Source organism: Sander vitreus, chromosome 14, assembly GCF_031162955.1.
Source record: "Sander vitreus isolate 19-12246 chromosome 14, sanVit1, whole genome shotgun sequence".
Lineage (NCBI taxonomy): Eukaryota > Metazoa > Chordata > Actinopteri > Perciformes > Percidae > Sander > Sander vitreus.
This window is the reverse complement of record NC_135868.1, coordinates 7274953-7298388: the sequence shown is the minus strand read 5'-3', so window position 1 is coordinate 7298388 and position 23436 is coordinate 7274953. Positions and strand designations below refer to the sequence as shown.

Sequence of the window (23436 nt, the reverse complement as noted above, 5' to 3'; positions counted from 1 at the left end):
AGGGCACAACAGACCCACTGACAGATGCACATTTCTCTGCTAATCTCTGAACATCACACAACACAACAACACAGACTGACACCTTATCTACATAAATCTGAGGATCACCTACAATCTCTGTGTCTCTGTGAGCTGGCGGCGGTGTGAATGACAGCTGCGAGTGGCCAGGTGTCAGGTTTTGTAATTTACAGCAGCCATCCGGCATTCAATGTAACTGGGGAATCTTATTCATGATCGCAATGAGCCACGGTCTGCAAACTGCAGCACATTGGTGTAGAGAGGGAAGACTGTAACGAAGTGAAGGGATCACATTTAAGTGCCAATATGCAGAGTAAATGGTGTCTGAAATAAAGAAACAGCAGAAATGGTGTACAGAGTGTGGAGTTAGGGTTATAACTAAGGGAATATATCTCAATTTTTGGAGTGTTTTCTTTGTACTTATTGTATTTTCTTGGTTTGGTTTGGTATCTGTTGCATGACGCTTGGATGGAAGGAATTGTTTTCTCTTCTTGTGTTTGTGTCTCTTTTGTCATTTGATTTGTAAAACGATAAAAAAGACTAAAAGCTCTTAAAAGCACACTGGGTCCGAATCAAAACTCCACTGTGGATTAGCGAAAAGTTTGTTTTGTACTTGAACAATACAACAAAACTCATGCCTGAGGCAAAACTGTACACTCGTTTGAGTTCTATTTTTTTGGTCAGCAATAGTGTCAAAACTCTACCTTATACTATAATAACTATACAATGATAATAGTTTTGTTTTTAAATTCCTGTTAAAAAAAAAAGTATCGGGTGTTGGGTCTCCCAATTATGACGTGGCAATGAGAGAATTGAGATTTCACCAATTGACAGCATGTTTGATAAAGCAATATAATGTTTTTATTTGTTGACAGAGCCACTAAATCTCTGTAGTTCTTTTTTTGTATAAAAAAAATGTCTCCAATAATTTGTGGTTTACCAAGCTTCGGAAACAACAACACAAGTTTAACGCGAGTCTTCCCCCACCACAGCGAGGCTATGTAAATCTTTCAAAACAGCACACTGCAACCACAAATGACAATTGTGGGATAATCTCAACTGCTAAAATACTTTAGCATTTAGATAAAATGGTAAGCTATTGTGATTGTAGTTAAAGTAGCGAGTAGTCCTAAAGTCAGCGTTCTTACTCAGCAATATCAACTCAGTAATATCTGAATATATTACTGCTGTGTTGAAGGGCTCTAAAGTGAGCTGGACGCCTGGTGGTGAACAGCAGCAAGAGACGATGATCTGTCTCTGGCTCACAGTCTGTTGTTGTTCACCTGAGCCGCTGTGCAGAGATCACCTCTGTGCTGTGTCAGGGTGGAAATTAAAAGAAACCCCAGTGCCTATTTGGGGCCTTATCTGTGTGCCAGTTACAAATGATCTCTCTCTCTCTCTCTCTCTCTCACTGAGCCTCATCAAAATCTCTACTTTACATGTTCTCATCTTTGCTTCAGCTCAGTTATTTATTAGATTGAACTGGATCTTTTCATAGTCTGACTTTTAGTTGCCTTTTTCATGTTGTATATTTACACCAATGTTATGTTCTGTCAGTTAGTCGGTTCACCACTTTGGTTCGGACTGAAATATCTGAAAAACTGTCAAATGAATTACCATGAAACTTGGTTCAGACATTCATAGTTCCCAGACGATGGATTTTAACAACTTTGGTGATTCTCATACTTTTCATATAGCTCCATCATCAGGTCAAATATTCTGTTTAATGACCAAATACCTGCAAAACTAATGGCATTCCCATCTGCCTCCGCTGTACTTTGTTTTGTGCTAATTAGCTGATGTTAGCATGCTAACACGCTAAACTAACATGGTGAAAACGGAACCTGCTTAGCATCGGCATGTTAGTACTGTCAATTGTGAGCGAGTTAGGGTTAGCATGCCAACATTAGCACATAGCTCAAGTACAGCCTGACAGTGATGCAAGCATGGCTGTAAACTTGTAGTCTTGTTTATTATTTAACTAAAACTAAACTAAAGCTTTTTATGTTAATTATTGTGCTTTCAAAGTTTCTTTAGCTTACAGCACCTGAAACAACTGTTTCACACCACTGTCTGGGACCTCTTTATTAACCTCATCTGATGGCCATTTTAAATAACATTGGCAATGCTAAAACAGCAAGTGCATCTGACCACAAACATGTACACGTCTCTCTCCATCCCTTTTTTTCGCCCTCCCCCTCCTCATTCGCTCTGTGTATGAACTTGGCTCTTTTTAAATAGCCTCTATTGGCTCGCCAGCCAACTGCCTCCACACATGGACAGACAGGGGACGGAGCAGCAGCTGTTGTCGGTGTCATATGAAGAGGAAGGGCTTACTGTTACTGCCCATACAGGCTTCTTCAGCAACATCCAGCAGCCAGGACACTGCATAACCTCCTCACACCAAAAATTAACCGAGAAGAAAGGTTATTTGACAGCAGCCAAGAGTTTCTGTGAATGTGACCCTCAGTCTTATGATCACAGGGGCACGGAGCCATTTAAACATGTGAGTGAGAAATTCAGTGTCAGGGCCAACTGGAGACACGAGGGGCAGGATGATGACAAAAAATAAGATAGATTCATGCAAAAACAACAAGGTGGAAGATAAAAAAATAATACCTTGTGTCCTGTTTTTACCAATGACCACAACTCACAACATGAACAATCTTGTCCCACATTTTTTCTGTTTAACTTATTATTCCCCTTTTCTTAAGTAGAAGTACTCCATTAGAAGTAAAAGTCCTACAGAAGTATTATCAGCTAAATGTATTTAAAGTAAAGTTTACTGTTGTAGCTGTTCGAGGTGGAGCTGGTTTAACTATTTTATATACAGTTAAGTCCAATGGACTAGGGGTCGGGCCCCTCCAAGATACATTTTGAGGGGTCGTGAGATGATTATTGGGAGAGGAAAGAGGAAAAACAAAGTATTGTTTAACAAATTGGTTTTCATATTTTGGACTTTATTTTGGACTTTTCTAATCTCTGCTTTTTGTTGTGAATTATGAGATACTTTTATCTCTTTGGGCATAAAACTGTTTATTTAAATGTAACTATCTTTGTTGAAACTGCTAATAATTCATAGACTGAAACATAACAAGGGGCCCCAAATAGGTCGTGAACCACTGGTTTAATGGGTTGTGTTTTATAAGCTCATCATGTGTTTTTTAAGTAAAATCTCTAAAGTAAACAGTAACTGTATCTGTTATATGAATAGGAATACTCTAAAGTACAAGTGTCTCAAAAGTAAAAGTAGCCTACAGTACTATGACTGTAGGATACTTGAGTAAATGTACACTGGAACTTTCCCTTCTGCAGATAACGTGAAATGTAAAATCAAAGTCTTGGCGACGTTTCAGACAAACAAACCACTTGTTCAGTGTTTGTGTGGCATGAAAATAATCTCTGCACAGATCAGCCATCAGAAATATCTGGAACCAAGGTTAGAGCCGGGAGCAGCTGCTCTGTCATCCACCATACTGGGAGTCAGACCTCACTACCCCCACCCCAACCATCACTGACAAATATACTGTAACTAACAACAGCATCTCCTTTCAAAACAACAGCACCGTGGCCATATTGGCAACCAGAGGAGAACCGACTACATTTCCTTAGAAGTTTCCTGAAAGAAATGCGTAATTTTTTTTTTTTTTTGCATTTATTTCTTAGTTATTTAGTTATAGAAATTCAACGATTAATCGCGATTAAGAAAATGTAATCGTTTGACAGTCCTAATTTAGTTACATAATAGTATTTAGGTACCTATTTGTGGTTGTTATTTATGTGTGTTTGCATATGTATGTATATTTATGTGAATGTATATTTTTTAATTCTAAAATATATTTTTGCTCATTAAGTTATTGTGACTTTTATATTAATGAGAAAAAAGAAGAAGAATGACAGTTTTCATGCTGTCACAAGACTTATGAAGGAAAAAAAATAACACTTTATCTCATTTTTAAATGAAAAGTTGAATTAGGTTTAAACAGCACAGCTGTTTCCCGTCTTTATGCTAGGCTAATTGCCTCTGGCTCCATACTATCTAACTCTCAGCAACAAGGCAAATAGTGCATTTCCCAAAATGTTGAACTTTTCCTTTTAAACCTGCAATAACAGATTTGTTGGCCACTTGGAAGCAGTGCATACAAGCTGTGAACACAACAAAGATTACACGGTATTGTGTTTAAAGTTGATATGACAGTTAACAGTCATAACAGTTGCTTATTTACACATCCAGCAGTTACGGAGCAACATTATCTTTCATTTAGAGGTGGTTTCTGTCCACCAGATGGATGTAAGTCCAATATTTACCCTCTTTTTGCTCTGTTTTTGGTCTCCACCCATTCCTGAGAGAAATACTTGTCTCTTTAGCTGCTAAATGCTCCACTATGTTCAACTGCTAGTCTCTGTGTGTGTCTGTTGTTTGGTACTGAGCAGGTAGTGTAAAGTGGGTTTTTAGAGCTTTTCCATTAAAAACAGCTGCCTGCGGTGACCGAAAATGACACTATAACAGCAGTTAGAGTAAACCAAAACAATGAGCTAAAAGGCGCTAAAACACACTGCAGAGTTGGGCAATAATTTTGTGTGGGTTTGTCAAAATATTGACTACAGCTGCTATAAGGTCCTTATAGATAACCACTGAATTGAATCGACACTACTGACTGTCTTAATAAAACCTGAACATTATATGAGCTTTATCAGAGTGGTATATTAACTCTTATGGAGTGTTTCTGTTATTTTGCCCCTCACTAGTACCTGCTCATACACACTAAAAACACCACCCTGCGTGCCTCTCCACCACTATCGCTCTGTGGCTGCAGCTGAATTCCTTGTCTATCTCATGAGTGTATTAATAGGTGCTGAGACACAACATGTACTTTGTGTGAGTATTTTGTGTGTTTTACAGCTAAGGACTGGAAAGAGAAGGACCGACACCCCCCTGCGGTGCAGCAGTATCTCAACGGCAAATGGAAACTACTTCACATTTCTTCCATTCAGCAGTTAAATATGAATATTAATATACATTAATAATCAATACGATGATGTCATTAAACATATAATTTGATATTCAGTTTAATGTTCCAGCGGGTGGAGGTGGAGCTAATTTTAACTACTGTCTGTTTAATGTTTATCATACTGATCATGTTTTGTAAAGTATTTAGAGTAACTAGTAGATAATTAAAAAGTAGTCCACAGTATTTCACTCTGAAATGTAATTAAGTAGTGTAAAGTAAAGCCCAAGTGAGTACATGTACTTCTATGTAAACAGTCTTCATTTTAACTCACTTCATTGAAACTTTAGTTGAAATAAAAGTGTAAGTACAGATTTTAAGATACAAAAATCAGCTTCCTTTAAGTTACAAACTCTTCTAGACTCAACAAGCTGTGATGCAGTGAAATTGAATGTATTTTTACCTCTTTCTCCCTGCTGATTCCTGCTCTTCTTCCCTTCCTTTGCTTTCTCAGCTTCACTTCTTTGAGCTTTCTTTTACCTTCTTTCTTTTTTCTTTGTTGTTCTCTAACAGGTTCCTGCTTGCTTCGTCCGTCCGTCCTCTGTCAGTCTGTCAGAGTGCTGTGTGTGTTTGTGTGTTTGTATGTGTGTCAGGATCAGAAGGAAATCAGGGTCCCAACCAAAGCTGTAACGTATAATTCAACGCCCCCCTCCCCATAACCTCTAAAATTCAACCACGCCCCCCTGAGCTCACATCAGATCCTCTTCTTTCATTTCCCACCTCCATTTCCAAATACAGGCACTCCTCGTCGACCTCCCCTCCAAAAATATCCCATAGAGACCGTCTCTCCTCTCACCCGACCCCGCCTGACCCCCCTCATGGCATTTGTGGTTTCAGGTTTTAGATTTGGTTGTGTGTCTGCTTTCTTTGTTTGATTGTTAATCTCACTCATTCCTCTTTCACACCAACAACACAGGAAAAACTCTCACTGAGGATCTGCAAACACAGGCTTAAAACACGTTATCTAATGTATCCCTATATTAAAGGGGGAGCACAGGTTGATAGAGTTACTATAGTATTACTATAGTTACTTGTGTAAGTCATGCATTACAAATGTTACTTTAAGTACAAAGTATTAGCATCAAAATATATTTAAAATACCAAGAGTAAAAGTAGGCTACTCTTTATGCAGAATGGCACATTTCAGAATAATGTTATTGGATTATAATTATTGATGCATTAATGTGTTCAATACTTCAATGTTGCAGCTGGTAAAGGTGGGGCTAATTTGATTTACTATGTATATAGCATACTGCTAGGTACCTTATAAATCCCCCCCCCCATTATCAATTATCAACATTAACCCAGTGATCAAAAAGGTATTATTAAATATGTTATTAACCTATAATAATAGCTACACTATAATGTGTTTGTTGATTATATTTTGTATTATTTTTATAATACATTAAATACATTTATTATTATTTTATGATATATATTTTGCCAGGTTACTACATGCTAATTCAGCGTTTTCACTGACGTCAAACTAACAGGTGTTCCCTGCGTGCTGCGTTAGCTGTGACCGTGACGTAGTTCCGTCTTTCACGACTGTTCTCTTAATGTAGCTAGCTACAAACTTCAGGGGTTTTCCCCATTCCTCTTAAAATGTAATTATTTATGTATTTATTGATATTGTATTATAACTAAATATTATCCGTTTAATTTGAAACGGCTATGAAACGCATTTTTCTCGCTGTAGCGGTCACTAAACAAGCGGAACCTCTCCGTTTTTTTCTCCCTTTCTCGGTTCAGTCAGAATGAAGTAGTTTCCGGGCGACACGGTACCAGCAGTAAACATGGCGGAGGAACTGCTGGAAACAGTGGATAGACTTCAGTCCCGGCTCCTGGAGAATCCGGAGCCGCGAAAGGTAACGACTGGACAGGTCGAGACGGACAGATTTGGTGTTTAGCACCGACTGTCTCCCTAAATGCGACGGTTTGTCTCCGGTACCCGAAACGAAGCCGCGGCCACGGCAGTTCTCCGAAAGTCGCAACGGTTTTTTAAATGCTGCGTTTGAGGGCCGCTCTCGGGCTTCGTCTTCTGAAAATCTTTTACCTTAAACAGCATTCAACTGCTTTTTTGGGGTCGGAAATACAAATGATAGCCTAGTTGTAAATATAAACGATAGTTCTGAAACTACAGTAGTTTTCTGTATTAGTCCTACCTGTTTAATATATAAATCGTGTAGTTCAGGGGTACAGAAGGCAAATCATTCTGTGCCAACTTGTGACAACTGTAAAATAAACAAACGACACAGGAATGCAAATCATGACAGCCCACTAATCACCATAATAGGGCAGAAATAAATGAATTGCATCATGTTGTTTATAGGCTACATCGAATCCAACCATTAACCCTATAGGTGTAGTTTATGTCATCACAAATGCAAGTTTATAGAGGTTGACATGACATGAAGGCTATAAGATCAATTCTCTGTCTGTCAGATAAAACACTGACTTGTTAACACTAAATTATTTTAAAATGTTCATAAATAACATTTAAAATACATTCACCAACAGAAGTATAATACAAATACAAATGAGAGCCTTTACCACTAATATCCTGTCATAATAATACTCGTGTGTGCTCACCTTCCAGATTTTCCTTTTTTTATCCTGTACTGAACAATACAACAACGAGGCAGCACAACTGTGGAACTACAGATCGTTTTTATGTCTGAGTAGCAAAATCATTTAAAAAATAGAATTAAGTATAGAATACATGACATTAAAATACAATATAATAAATTGACAGTTCTTTTGCAGTTGAATTTCAGGAAAATGTAAGGCTTATTTGTTAATTTAGCTTTGTGATCTTTCACAATTACATTAATTTGTGTATATCAGTACATTTTCTAGTTTTCCCCTTCATTACCAATCCATATTTCCCTACATATTTTATTTGTACATTCTTTAATTGGCTTCCAATTCAGCCGGGAGTGACTAGAAGACGATATGTTCTGTATTGCAGAAGGAAAATAGGCTACATTGCTTTCTAATTCACTAGATATGCGTGTCTAACTTTTGATAGTATTGCATACTGTAAAAGTTCTTAGTATCTTAATACTTTTGAAGAATCCAAGACAATACTTTGTTGAATTGTTGAATAGATTTGGACGTGTATTGCTCACTTTAGAGTTTCAGCATTTTCGACAGCCTGTGAAGGCGTCATGTGAGACGTCACGATAATTAAGGGGTTTTAACTAGTTATAACGTACTTCTTTACGCTGGCTTTTAGCTTATATTAACACCTGTCAGCTTGGTTTATTATCGCCCATACACACTCTATCTGTTAATAAAATAATAACATTAACCACAACATAATTTATCTTTACAACGAAACTCGTGCCAGAGTAGCCGTTAGCCTTTTAGCTAACGTTCACTAACGTGTGGAAATTAATGACAGTTGCACCGACTCCAGGCCTATAATGTTAACTGATTTATGGAATTTCACGTTACACAAAAGCTGCACATCACTGCACTGGGATCTGCTCTTAAATAATTTAACATGGTTAGATGATAAATAACAATGACAATGACCGACCTCTCCTTTGTTTACTTTCACTGCTCAAATGTAGCCTCCCAACACAAAGCAGTCATGATATGTGTGATAACGTTAGGTTTGGTAAACAGGAGCTATACTCGAAGTCATTTAAAAAAAATGGTGAAATCACAGCTGAGAGATTTTTACTACAGCCCGGCCCGGTTAGGCCACGTTGTTATTCATTCTCCATGACGCAGGGCTGCTAAATGTTGCTGTTTGCAGTGTTAATCAGACACTGCTGTTTAATTTAAATGATCTGTAACCACCAGGTAACGTTATAAACTAGGTGTGATTTCTGTAGGTCACCGAGCTTTATATAAGACAATAATGAGAACAAAGGGAGTCCACATCTGAGAATATTTTCATGTAAATCATTCAGAAGGGAGTGATTGAACAATGATTGTAATCGAAACCTGTGAATAAACTGGTTGTGTGTGCATACAGATATATGCTTTCAAATTAATAAATGAATGAACGGTCATCATGAAGATTTGTTTTCAGTAATGACATACAGTGTATTATGAATGATACAGCTACAAGTAGACTGAGAATGACACCTCCATCCTATCTTTATGATGATTATTATTTCTTTATTTATTCTAAGAACATCACTGTGTCACTTCTTCTGCAATATATATATATATATATATATATATATATGAGAGAGAGAGAGAGAGATCCTTTTTTCAGATTTTCAGACATGACATTAAAATAACCTCAACTAAAGGTGAACTTGCCTGCTTTTGCTGTTCTTCAACCTCATCTCTTGCTCTAATTTAGCAGATAGAGTTTGCTCTATCGTCATGGAGATGGCTCAGTTGTCGCCAGGTGACCCTTAGCATTGAACTTCCACCGTGTGGTAACAGGTGGTCATCTATGACAACTGAGCCATCTCCATCTGCTGAGGAAGACCGTGAGTTGAAGCTGTAAACTCTGGAAAATTTATACTGTAAGATTAACATATAAGATTATTTTGTCAAACTACAGTTTTACCGTGTTCATGGATGAAAGAGCGAGACAGGAGTGACTGTTTGTTTTTGGATAATCCAGTTAAATAAATATGTTTATCAATTAAATACCTTACCAAATCAAAATATTTGATCACATTAACACCAAAAATCATATAAAATGGCAGTCTTGACTGCAAGCAGTCCTGCTAATAGAGCTATAATATTACCTGCAGAGATATTAAAGGAATAGTTACGTTGGTATTAATCTCACAGTATATAATGTCATATTGTCCAACCCAAAATAATCATAGACTGTATATGGTAATAATGACTAATTTACAGTCCATCAGTGCTAAGAGAAATAGTTACTTTACTCTTTCCAAAGATTTTAGATTTAAATGAAGATTCTTTTCAGTAACACCAAAGTAATAGTACCACTTGTTTAGCCATACTGTGTAGACCTCTGCTCTACTATTGATGCTGAAAATTTGTCCACTTTAATACTAGAATCTTTCTCTAAATTATTTAAATGTTCTCTTGTTTTCCAGCTTCTGAAGACTTTTAAAAGACTGGGGGAACTTCCCATGACTGTGGACATACTAGTGGTAAGGTTCATCTTGATTTCTAAACTAGATTTTCAGCCAATTAGTCTATATCCTTCGCGTTCCACTTCCGGGATTGCTCCGGTGCTGCAGGAAGTTCCGCCGAATGCATGTATTTTCCGTTTCCTTCCGCTTTCTTTGTGTTGGAATTTTAAATTCGGTGGATTTATGAGGACTATAATTCTGGTGAAACTGTTCCAAGTTACAGCGACCTGCTGGACCTCCAGAGTCAGACAGACAAGACCAGATAGCCAGTTTGGGAAGGAGCTCTTTAGCAAGGCATTTCATCACTGATTTCTCTAATTGAAAAGCAATATAAGAGTTGGACCTTTTATGGGAACAAAAATGCTTTGTGCTCAGTCAGCTTTTTCTTTCTTGTCATATGCAATTCATGGCAATTATCAGCACAGCCTCGACATGTTTCTGACCAATCAGATCACTCGGCTGAAGCTGCCAAAGATATGGTAACAGCTGTAAAAGTAAAAACACATACAGTACAGACAAGATATAAGAGAATGTCAGACACTTCTCATATCTAAGTAAAGTAAGACTTTTAGGCTAAAAATATAAATCGAAACAATATTTCATTAACTTTGTAAATCTGGGCTTAGATGGGAGAAAGAAAGAGAGTGATCAGTGTCCCATGTTTTCACTTTGTTTTGCTCTCTCTTGTAGGAAACTGGTGTCGGGAAGACTGTGAATTCTTTTAGGAAACATCAACTGGCTGGAGAGGTGGCAAAAGGCCTCGTAGCCAAATGGAAAAAACTGGTTCCACAGTCTGCGGACAGGTATGTTCTGCATTACTGTGCCTAGACGAGCAAACAGTAGTAAGGAGTGGAGAGCTCCATGCTTTAGCTCTCATGTCCCCGTTACTGTATGTCTCTGTCTCTGCAATGATCATATACAATATAGATGCACCATCTACTTGTAACTTATTGTCAATCAACAGGGGCCCCGTTTTTCCTCCCCCCAGGCGACCTAGTGGTCTTTTTTTTAAACAAATAAACTCCAGTTTGGACCACATTCACTCTGAAGATGAGTCATATTGTGGCACATGTTTAGTTGAGTAATGCTGCTGAGCTGATGTTTCAGGTGAGAGACATGATAAGAAAGGAAGCAAGCACATCAAACTCCAAGGAGAAGTAATCAATAGTTTACCTCTCTTGAAAGTTTGTTCCTGATCAACTTTTCTTTCAGGTTCAGAAAAATAAGATAAAACAGAACTTTATTTATCCCAAGGGAAATTGTTGTGCAGCAGTTCCAGAACAAAGTAAGAGAAAGTGCAACAAATATAAAATGTATTTATTTATTTTCAATAAACGGACATCCAAAATATACACAATTACAAAAATTGGTAAGGGTCATAAGTTCATATATACAGTATTCATGAGTGCTGACTAAAATCCAGCTTGCTAAATATAAATGAGAAATAAAAAGCTCCAACTTTATGCACCAATAGAGCTCATAAGTAACAGCCCGCCTTTTAAACGGCTCCGGTTCCGGAAGTGATTTTCCCCGTTCAATTGCTCCTTTGATGTTTCAGAAAATGCTAATAAAAAAGAGTCTACGTCTGATTCATGATGTTTTCTTAAACAGCAGAATTGTTCGCAGGCGTGTTCTTAGAATGATGAATCCTAATGCCTCCGTAAATTGAAAGCTTGTGCCCGTAGCTCCTATTTAGCATAGGTAAATGCCCCGTTAATTCTCATAAAAGGGCATGAGATGACAGGGCCGTGTGTACACTGTGACACAGCACACAAGAGAAATGTTGAAAAGACTTGGTAAAGACTGTGAAGGCCTCGACTCCAAAAGAAAGGAAAAACTTTAGTAATTCTGAAGTGGAGGTGCAGCTGCAAGAAGTTAGCGAAAAACGAGACATCATATTTAGTAGCGTCAGCAGTGGATACATGCAGCAAATATAACCGATGCATAGAATGCAGTTACTCATGCAGTGAACGCTGTCTGGAGAAGGGCGCAGAAGTGATGAAGTAAAAAATAAATGGTTTGATCTGAAATCTGAGGCAAGAAAAATATTTCTAAACATAGAAGACAGATGCTGGCCACCACAGCAGCTATAAATACGCCATTGTGTGGTGTAGTCCTAATCTGCAGAAATATGCATACTTTGGGCGTATAAATAGCGTGATCAATCACCTATTATTGGATGGCAAGGTTCCCCGTTAACATTATTGACGAGAATTGAAGGCAAAGCAAGGCAAGTTTATTTATATAGGCCTAGCACTTTTCATTCACAATGGGAATTCAAAGTGCTTTACAAATTAGCAGAAGTGTAATTGTAGTGTGTATTTATTAAAACAAACAAACCTATAATTATGTGTAAAATAATGAAAATAATTATTTACAAATTTGTTTTTACAAGGAGATAAATATTAAATTAGAACTGAGTAAAATGGTTTTACTACTTATTTTGCTCAACATGTCAGCCCTCAATAGTGCGTAAGAGTGCTCTTGAATGTGCGTAGATTCTGTTCCTACCTAAGAACATATCCCAAATAAGAAAACATTGCTGAAGGCCAGAATCTTCGTGAAAACTGCGTAAGTGGGGTATAAGAACACATTTCTTCATAAGAACGTTTGGTGAATGTGGCCCATTGTGAAGAACTGTCCTTTTCATTATTGACATGTTAACTCGTAAGAGGCGTATACATGTTGTTGTTGTTGGGTCGGTTAAACTCCTAAAGCTTCATGTGATTTATTGCATATTTTTCATGAAAAAATGTAATTTGCAAAGTATCTGGTAACTACGGGCACCAGATACATACATGTGGTGGTAGTGCAATGTCTCCCCAAATGGAAACAGTATCCATTAAGGCTGCTGGACGTCAGTTCCACTGTTAGGTAGTACATTGAAGAAACCTTTTTTAAAGCTTTAAAAACTCATTGTTACTTTGTAGTTACAAGTTGCTTGTAATCATTAATTCGGACAACAGAACATGGTATGATCACACCACTGAAAGACAAACAATAATGTTGATTCTCTCCCAGACATATTACCAATACATCACATTTGTGTTGAAGTACTGTAGTTGAGTCAAACAGTACTATGTTTTTCACCACTGTGTATCTTTCTACCTCAGACCCACCAACAGCCTCGTCAAAGAGGCACCGCGCTCGCACACACACCCTCGAGGCCCAGAGGCAGGAGGAGGTGGAGGAGGCCACAGACGCACCCGGGAGCCCTCCCCTGAGGAAGAGCCCTCCTTCATGGAAGAAGAGGAGGAAGAGGGGGAGGAGGAGGAGGAGGAGGAGGAGGAGGAGAGAGGCTATCACACGAACTACTCGCCCTCACCTCCTCAACACAAGCAGTACAGCCCTCCACAGCGAGGAGGCTACCAGTCGGACGAGTATGAGAGCCCTGAGCCTGACCTGGAACCTGAACCAGAACCTGATCCTGAGCCTGAGCCTGAGCCTAGTCCTCCTCCTCTTCGCAAAGAGGTCCGCCACACCAAACCAAACAAAGAACCCAACAAAAACCACCACCACGGCGACAAAAACAGGGACAGAGACGAGGAGCGGCGGCAACGCCATGCACAGATGAGTAGCGATCGAGGAGGAGGAGGAGGAGGAGGAGGAGGAGGAAGGGAAGACGGTGAAGGGAAGAAACGCAGCACAGACAGAGAGAGACAGCAGAGTCCAGTACTGAAGTCTGCGAAGCACAGCAAGAAGTCCACCACACATGAGAGTAAGAGGGAGGAGAAGAAGAAAGGAGGCGATGATGGTGAGTGTGTTTGTGAACGTACAGTTAGTGTTTGATGGGCGCCTGGGTAGCTCACCTGGTAGAGTCCATTTACAGAGGCTCAGTTCTCGACGCTGCGGGTTCGATTCCGACCTGCGGCCCTTGCTGCATGTCATTCCCCCTCTCTCTCCCCTTTCATGTAAGGAGAGCTATCCTGTTAAAAATAAATAGAATCAGTTTGTGTTTGATGGAAGAGGCTCACTTTGACACCTGAGATACTTTGGTTACAGTCTTATCAAGAGTAATTTTCCTGTTTTTCTGAAATTTATGAGGCAATGTAGGCAAACAGTGTGTAAACATTATATCGCTTTAATAAAGAGCTGGAACAAGAAGATACAGAATATATTTATGATACTGTTAGACAGCGTAAAATAAGAATATTATAGCTACTTAAGAGGAAACAAAAATGGGAAAACGGGTTAAGGCTGCATAAGTAGGGCTGCAGTAGTATACACCAGAAATGAGTTTTATGATTACAATATTGAAATCAGGACTGTTTATCTCTTTACCTTATACAGTTGGTTATCTTATTGAACTTTTATTGAAGATTTCAAATTGCAAAAAACTGCCTTTACTTTCATCTTTTGCGCAACAAAAACCTAAAAAAAAAACAACCTCAAATGTACAAAAACCTTAAATTTAAATAAGTTTTGTAAACATTTACGTTTTGGTAGGTATAGGCGATGAGATGGAGTGACTTCTTAAAGCTAATGATCAATAAAACTGGACTCTATGATAATTATACCACAGCCAACAACAAATGTGAAGGATGTATTACTAATAAAGAAGGCAGTTACATTACACCCGCTCATGTTTGGAAAGCAGAGATGAGTTAATTACAGCTATGAACACTTTGCACTTGTTTTGGTGCTCCAGAAATGCTTTTGTAAACACAAAGCGGACAATACAATTGCATTTCATAAACCTTTAGTCATTATACCGTAGAAGCCAAAAATAATAACAATGTTTTTATTTGATGATTAGTTGTGCAGCTCTGTGCACCAGTTTCTGTTTCAGTATTCATTCAGCAACATCCTGTAGAGATACAATCTGTTACTAGTAACTCTGCTGTCAGGAAACTTATAATTAATTTTTTTTAAATTAAGCAAAATGATGCCAAATTTAGCATAAATGTCAAATATTTGCTGTCTGTTCTTAAATGTAAAGACTTATCTTCTTTCCTTTTCACATATTTTAGTAAACTAATCTTTATTTTTTTGATTTGTCACTTGAAGACGTCTGGGAACTTGTGATGGGCTTTTTTTGCTATTTTATAGACTAAACAGTGAATCAATTAATAGAGAAAATAATTGGCACATTAATCGTGAGTTGCAGCCCTAGTTTGACCCGGCCAACCAACTATTTGGAAGGTTTCACCGTGTCTTAGCTTCTGGTAGTTGTAAGTCACTTAGGACTTGGCTCTTTATTTCCCACGATTCACTGCATCATCTAACTTTTCCATTCGCCCCTGTGTTTCCAGGGCGACTGCGGGTGCCGAAAGACTCTTCACCCAAAGAGGAGGAAGAGGACTTTGAGACTCCCACCATGTCGTTTGAATCTTTCCTCACATATGACGCCCCAACGCCTGTCAAGAAGAAGAAGAAGCCATCATCATCATCATCCTCGTCACACAGTCGACCGCCTCACTCTTCTTCCTCCACGTCGTCCTCCCATCGTTCACGCACCCCTCCGCCTGTCCCCTCATCCTCCTCCTCAAAAGGGAGCAAGGCTAACGGCACTCAGAGTACCAAGAGGCCACATTCAGGCTCCAGTTCGACAACACATGAAAAACGCAAGAAGGTAAGGACAGCAGCAGACATAATGAGAAGAACATTTTACATTTGCTTTGGATTTTTTTCAGTATAATTTAAGTAGGGCTGTAACTAACAATTATTTTCATTACCGATTTATCTCCCGGATTTATTTTTGGTCAATAAAATATCAGAAAAATGCCCATTATAACTTCTCACAGCTCAAGGTGATGTATTCATATTGCTTGTTTTATTCGACCAACAGTCCAAACCTTATATATAATCACTTCACTATCATTGAAGAAGCTAGAGAATGTTTGGCATGTTTTCTTGAGAAATGAGTGAAAAGATGAATCGATTATCCAAATTGTTGCTGACTAATTTTCTGTTGATCGACTATTTGATTAATCGACTAATTGTTGAAGCTCTAAATTTAAACCCGCCGTTTTTAAATGTTAAAAATCTGTTGAGATCTGGTTCAAAGACTTTATTGACCCACTACTTCTCTCCAGTAATCAAAGATGTGCTTTTATTTTGTAAAAAAGAGCAGGAACCGGCAGATTTCAAAGGCTTTAACAAGTTTAGAGTCTCAAGTATAACTAAAGCTTTCTTTCTGTGGTTTCTCTACAACTTGCAACAGTCTAATAAAATAATTTGTCATTGGAAACTGGGAAACGGCTCACCTGGCTGTTGCTTCATATTTAACATATGAGAGTGGTCTCAATGTTTTTATCTGTCGCAAAAAGAAAGCTTATTTTTTAATTTGACTGCTTTTCTCTGCCTACCAACTTTTAATGTGCCTTGATTTATAATTATTGTATATGAAACCTTTAGTTTGATAAGTTGTAATCAGATCCTGCTTGTTAATGTTTGTTTTATATTGCTTGCAGGGAGTTGAGGCCGTTGCGACTATTCCTGAAATCCCTCTGCCAGCGATTCAACCCTATTACAGACCTCTGCCCTCCATCGATGTCACTCCGCTGTCCCCTCAGAGACGGAAAGGTAACGCCCTCACCCTAATAATTCATGTCTTGTTTATGAGACACAGTTCCTTCTTCTCTAAAATAATGACCATTAGGATACCGTCATTTTTTTACAACTATACAACTCGTAGTCCATTCTAGTATTTCATAGACATGTTCCTGTATTTTCTTGCTGACGATGCTTGAGTCATTTATGAACTTCTGTGGGGTTGTGACTACCATGCAGTGCGCAGCAATTGAGTAACAATCAAGTTACAATCAACTTTCTCCAGTAACCTAATTTACAGGAAACCTGGTTTCTGTAATGAAGTGGGACAGGGATTAGAGGAACACAATTTCCCAGCTAAATTTCTCCCGGAGCGCACTGATTTCTTGGCCATTTATACGGGTAATAGCGTTTCTAATCAGATTTTTACAATTACAGTGCAAATGCAGGACAAAGACTTCAGACAGACAGACATATTTAAAATGTTTCCATTTAAAGTTTGACTTAAGTTTAAACAAAGTAGCCTCTAGAAGGCTAAATAAGTTTGTTTCTCCTGCTGAACATTTGATTTGTAAAGAGAAGCTGAGTTTTCACTCCACAGCCACTGTCACTCTGACCCACGCTGTTCCTCTTTGTACTTTAAATTATCAGTCTTATTTTACTGTTTACTGAATACTTTCAAGGCAAGGCAGCTTTATTTATATATCCCATTTCAACAACAAGGCAATTCAAAGTGCTTTAGTCGTATTGGAGTTAACTGCTAATGCAAACCCAACCTTTCCAGCTGTTGCTGCTTCACAATGAAACCTTTCCACTGGAGAAGCGGCGGGATGCTTTTATTGTGAAGAAGTTATAGGAAATGCAAAGTGTTCGTCAGCCAGTTAGCAGAGCTTTATTAGCAGTGTTGTTCTTTAATTAAAAACAGGTCTAGTCAACCAGATATGGAAATATTTTGCGCTATTTTGTTATTGGATACATTTTAAATACTGCAGGGAGATATGGCACAAACAGAATCTAACCCTACTACTACTACTAATATGGAAAATGTCTATAAATACCCTTGTAATAAGCAAGCCATGCTGCCAAAATAAGGTCAGATGTAGGAGCAAAATATTACTGACTGTCTATGCAGATTCAATGTAACTAACTAGGTTACTAAAGTGCATGTAAACAGGTTCTCTGATTACCTGCCTAAGCTGGTTTCTGTCCTGGTTTCTGGTGTCTATGTAAATGTACTGAGGGAGGTGAGTGAGCACATGTGTAGATATTGACTGAATTTGCATTTTGAATTTTCTGAAAGTTCACCAATTGCTTTGCTCATTTCAGTGATGAATGTTTTGTATCTCCCAACACATAACTGTAAATGTGCATCTATGAACCTCAGAAAACGAATCGATTAATCCAGAAAATAATCAACAATAAACATAATTGCTCGTTGCAGCCCTACTGGGGTCGCTTAGACTCAGTTAAACAAAACTTGGGTGTCAAATACCAAACTGTAGGCTGTGCGAACAAGTGAATATTTGCATTTGTGCAAACTATAATCTAGTTCTTTTCTTTCTTGTCAAATGTCACCATATCTGTATAGAGTTCATCCTTCCCTGCTCGGTGTCACACTGTCTGACTTTCACTCCCTTCTTTACTTTCAGTTCCTGTCTGCAACGACGAGGAAGATTCCGGGTTCACAGGGAAGCGATTCAACTCTAAGATGGTGGTGTACTCGGGATCAAAGACAGCTTACTTGCCCAGGATGATGACTCTGTACGAGCAGTGCATCCGTGTGCTGCAGAACAACATCGACTGTGAGTGGTGCTGCTGTGTATTCTATACTCAGGAGCAACAAAGCTACAGAACAGTCATTGGGTCTTCCAGCAGGTGGCACCAGAGCTCAATGTTGTCACAAGCTTGTTATGTATACCATAAAAGAAGCACTAAAATGTATTGATAATGTTATGTTTTATTATGCATTCTGTATTCTATACAAATGTGGAACTGTGATAGAGGTGCCAGAGGGTGGGGCTTACCACAAAGAATAAAAGATAAACGGAAAGTCTACATGATCCCGGGACAAATGTTTGAGAGTCAATATGAACTCCTCTGTGGTCACTTCCCAACCCCACCTGCCTGTTATCTTAAGGTGGTTAAAACAAATAAACACTGTTGCGCAGATGTGACTGTTCTGTGCCTCTTTCAGCCATCGCTGAGGTTGGAGGAGTGCCGTTCGAGATCCTGGAGCCGGTGCTGGAGCGATGTACACCAGAGCAGCTGTACCGCATCGAGCAGAGCAACCAGGTAACACACACACACACACACACACACACTCACACTCACACACACTCACTCACTCACTCACTCACTTTGTCTTTCTATACCCAGGTCAATATAATGCATTCCATAGTGTTATGCTCCGTCTAGGGGTGGTCGAGACACAACATGAAAAAGACCTGTCTTACCCAAGTCCTAGACAGCCACAGAGACAGAATGCTCAGATTTAACAACTGAGGTGTTTATATACAAAGTGCTTTAAAATAGATGGAGCTCCAGTGTGACTTCAGGGGGGGCAAACAAATCTAACTAGCAAGGTCTACAGGGTTTCCCCCAGAAAAGTAGTTTAGCCCAGTGGCAAGCCTGTTTTTTTCCGAAGAGGACCCGGCTGGGGACGGTTACAGACTGATGTCAGCATTAATGTAAAGGCCAATAGTTTCTGTGATAACAGAATCATGGACAGAATCACGAAATTAAGAATTTAAAAAAGCTATAAGACTGATTCCATAGGGCTCTACGTTAGGTCAGTGCTTAAAGCCAACTGGAGGTTCTAAAATGTCTAAGTTTCCAACCGAACCGCCCCACTGTAACTGTAGTTTAAAGACGTCTTAAAAATACATTACAAAATAATTCCCAGTGATTTTAAGCCTGGTGGGGGGGCTACTTGGGCCCGGTGGGTCACCAGGCTTGCAATACACTGGGGGAAACACTGGTATAACAAATAGAACCCAACAAAATTAGAGAAACCAATGACTTACCTCTCTAATTGAAATAGACGAGAGGAAAAAGAACTATAGAATGACGAGCACAGTGTGTAGGAAGCCTGAGAAGCCTGATGGATGTTCCTCTGTTCTTTTAGTGGTTTACGGAGGAATCCGACGAGCTGTGGATGCGTCACTGTCAGCGGGACTTTAAGCGTGAGTCTCCTCAGGAGTACGAGTCGTGGAGGGAGATGTATCTGAGGCTCCACGACGAGCGCGAGGAGCGACTGAGGATGCTCACCCAGAACATCTCCTCCGCCCACGCCAACAAGCCAAAAGGTGGGAGAAGCATCGAGTCACTTATAGTTTTATATTAACGAGCACTAGAAAGTGACAACAATGGACATTCATTAAAAAAAAAAGAAGAAAAAAACCTCTCAGATTGATGTTGAATGCGTATTTTTTAAGGTCTTGGAGTGTTGGTGATTTAGTGTGAGTGTTGCGTGTTGTCCTGGCAGGTCGGCAGGTTAAGATGGCGTTTGTGAACTCTGTCGCCAAGCCGCCACGTGACGTCCGCCGCCGACAGGAGAAGTTCGGCACCATCAGTGGTTCGTCGGCCACGTCCACCGCAGCTGCAGCTCCCATCAAGTCAGTATCACATCCAGCATATTGACATATTTGGCATTTAGGTTTATGACTTGAATTTAGTGATGAAGTGGCACTGTTGAGATAGAATAAGCATAAAACAGAGAGATCACTTTACATAAATATTTTATTTATGTACGCACAGGGTTTTTCCAAGGGTGTATTTACTGTTAATCAGGGGAGTAAATATGTGTCATAATTACAGACCTTCATAAAATATTTGGTGATTATGCTAACCTAAATTTTTCAATGGGTGTTTTTAAAAGTAAACCCATGTATTTTTCTAATTTGACAAAGGTTGTACATTTTCTGTATTCTCTAATTTCACAAAATTAATGACACGTGTGTTTCAAGATGTACTGTATATTCGACTACTGTTTACTAATGACACTCACACTCATTCTGGACAAATATATTTGCATATCTTTAAATCATAATTTATAAAGACAGCATTTTTAAACATATTTTTACGCATTTAATACCCTAATTAATTAGCCATGCATTTAAAACAAAAGGTTTTTCTCCAAACGTATGTATGGAAATGAAGTGTTGATCAACAGAAAATTCATTGACAACAATTTTGATAACTGATAATTGTTATTTACAAGGCAAAAAGAAACCAGATTCTCTGTTCTCTGCCTCTCAAATGTGGGGATTTACTGTGTTTCTACATTATAATACATGATAAATCAGTAATTGGAAAGAAAATCAGTAGACAATCAATAATAATACTAATCATTAGTTTCAGCCCAATAGAAATTTGAAATGAAGTCTATTTTCTGCACTTCTTGATTTAGTTCAGTGTTTTGTGGCCCTTTGTTTTAGATTTAGCACAGTCACTGACTTTTTTTCTCTTCCTATGTCTTTCAGAATAAGACCAGCTCCCACAAATTACTCTGGTGAATCGAGCCACTCCTCTTCCTCCCAACTTAACCCTTCTCCCAGCTCGTCTCGCTCCTCAGCACCAGGAGGAGGAGGACCAGGAGGAGGAGGAGGAGGAGGAGTAGGAGGAGGACCTGCCGCCCGGGACAAGCCACAGGTCAAAAGTAAGTGTGTGTGTGTGTGTGTGTGTGTGTGTGTGTGTGTTAACAGTCCTGAGTTTAGGCTCATAAAAAGAGCCAGAATTATGTTTTGAGTTCTTTTAAATCTCACCAACCATTTGTTTCCTCTCGCAGAAATCGCCCCCATGATGGCCAAAACTATCAAAGCTTTCAAGAACAGATTCTCCCGCCGATAGTGTGAAAGAGACTGAATGTATTTTATGAATTCCAACTGTCTTTTTTAATTTAAGTATAGAAAGGTTTTACTGGAGAGCCCTTGGTCCCCCCCCCCCCCCCACCACCACCACCACACACACACACACACACACACACACACACACACACACACACACACTTTTCATCCACCAAACTTATGGATATAGGAACTTTTCAGTATTGATTTTTTTTATTTAACTAGTAGCATCTGTTTTTAGGGGTCTTTGAGTATTTAGTATTTAAATCATCAATGACGGTCAATGGGTGTGACGTCTGTGAAAATTACGAAAAGGAAGTCGCCAACTTTTTACAAGACGCAAAGGACACACACACACCTGCAAACACACAGTCTGTTATTTTTCTTGTTTTCTTGCAGCCATTTTAAAAGGAATAGCTTGACCCTTTGGGTAAAAAAAACTCTTTGTTGCTTTTTTACAGAGAGTTAGACAAGAAGACTGATACCACTCTCACGTCTGTACGCTAAATGTGAAGCTCAAATCAGGAGACGGTTAGCTTAGCATGAAGACTGCTAGCCTGGCTCTGTCCAAAGGTAACAAAATCTGCCTACCTCCCAGCACCTTTAAAGTTCACTAACATGTTGTGTCTTGTTTGTTTACACTGTAAAAAAAATATTCTTAAAATTGTGTGTAAAAACAACAATTCGTAGTTTTATGGGGAGTAATGTGCCAAACTACAATTTGGCCAGGATCAGTTGCCAGGCAACCAGTGGAGACGCCAGGATGTTACTTGTCAGAACCTAGAAAAGATTTAGCAGGTATCCCCCTGTGCAACACAGAATTGTCATTTTTACGCAGGAAACTACACACTTTTAACTGAGACACAACATGTTAATGAGTGAGATGTGCTGGTAGGTGGATTCTGCTCCCATGCTAGCTGTTTCCCCATTACCAGTCTTTATGCTGAGCTAAGTTAGCCGGCTACTGGCTGTAGCTTTATATTTAGCATACAGACACGAGAGTAGTATAGATCTTCTCATCTAACTCTTAGCAAGAAAGCAAAAAAACCATACTCCGTCTACTAAAATATAAAAGGGTTTCCTTCACGGGACAGAAAAATTACTGATTATTTTCCTTTAAAGAATAGTTGTTTGTTACGTTTCATATGATCAAATGATACACTACATGAAGAACACACACTTCTTTTTTTTTTAATCACAATGGCATGCAAGGTGCATGTCAGCCGAGACATCAACAGGCTGGTTAAAGACTCTGCTTTTTTAAAAACAAACACATGCATATTTAAACATGTTGCATTTTTTTAATATGTAGTGCGATCACACACACGCACACACACACACACACGCAAACACACACAAACACACACACACACAATGTAAAGTTATTTTAACCCTCGTGTGGCTTCAGATCATGATTCCCTGCTGTTAAATGTGTGTGTCCCTGTATATATCTGCTTCACTGTGAGAAATAGCTTGAGTGAATGCTGAAGAGACTGCAGGAAGAGAAGAGGAAGAACAGGAAACAGAACAATAAGGAAGAAGGTTAATAGGACGTCTGCAGCTTCAGTCTACAACAATGATGAGATGTATTTATTTTCAACACTGGGACCTGGCACCCCACATCATGGGCCTGAAAGGAAGTAGATTCAAAATTGTAATTTTAGTAGATTTTAATAAATGTTATATGGTCATTTTTATTAAAATTGACGTTTTGCCCTTAAAAACTGTGTGTGCAGAAACCTTTTGTGTGGTGGTGTTTTATCAAGCAACACAAACATCCTCTGTGCGTTTTAATGATCTTCATTTTCTCTCTAAATGACTAAACAATTTTAAAAAGTCTGCAGAGGAGGAGGTACAGTAATATGGAAAAACTCGCTTCTAGAGAATGTCCTGTTGGCCTGAATAAAGAGGCATTAGTATATTGTTTACATAATGTTATCCTTAAATCATGTATTGTGGCATTTATTCCCAATTAAACCTACATTTTGTGTT

The 23436-nt window shown here is 38.8% G+C and overlaps 2 protein-coding genes across 3 annotated transcripts in view; one reads left to right on the top strand and one right to left on the bottom strand.

Annotated features, from left to right (window-relative positions):
* Positions 1-6739, bottom strand: part of klhl43 (kelch-like family member 43) — a 12414-nt gene extending 5675 nt beyond the window's left edge. Inside the window, exon 1 of the mRNA XM_078267494.1 lies at positions 5431-6739. The gene's annotated coding sequence lies outside the window, so the exon portion shown is untranslated. The remainder of the gene's footprint in view (positions 1-5430) is intronic.
* eloa (elongin A) lies at positions 6616-23436 on the top strand. 2 transcript variants are annotated; one of them, XM_078267492.1, is made up of 13 exons: positions 6616-6634; positions 6780-6895; positions 10070-10126; positions 10799-10911; positions 13222-13862; positions 15361-15680; positions 16522-16633; positions 18250-18402; positions 18795-18892; positions 19725-19905; positions 20085-20214; positions 21082-21257; positions 21387-23436. In XM_078267492.1, exons 2-13 carry the CDS (start codon positions 6824-6826, stop codon positions 21446-21448), a joined length of 2115 nt encoding a protein of 704 aa, XP_078123618.1. In that variant the 5' UTR covers positions 6616-6634; positions 6780-6823; the 3' UTR covers positions 21449-23436. The 2 variants fall into 2 exon arrangements, with proteins under 2 accessions (XP_078123618.1, XP_078123619.1); XM_078267493.1 differs by lacking the exon at positions 6616-6634 and having other exon boundaries at positions 6777-6895.

What these genes read in the sequence shown, in the direction of transcription:
- eloa (XM_078267492.1), top strand. Translation starts at nt 6,824, where the DNA reads ATGGCGGAGGAACTGCTGGAAACAGTGGATAGACTTCAGTCCCGGCTC. An exon ending in TGACTGTGGACATACTAGTG is followed by an intron (nt 10,127 to 10,798) that starts GTAAGGTTCATC and finishes TCTCTCTTGTAG; the next exon opens with GAAACTGGTGTCGGGAAGAC. An exon ending in GAAGAAAGGAGGCGATGATG is followed by an intron (nt 13,863 to 15,360) that starts GTGAGTGTGTTT and finishes CTGTGTTTCCAG; the next exon opens with GGCGACTGCGGGTGCCGAAA.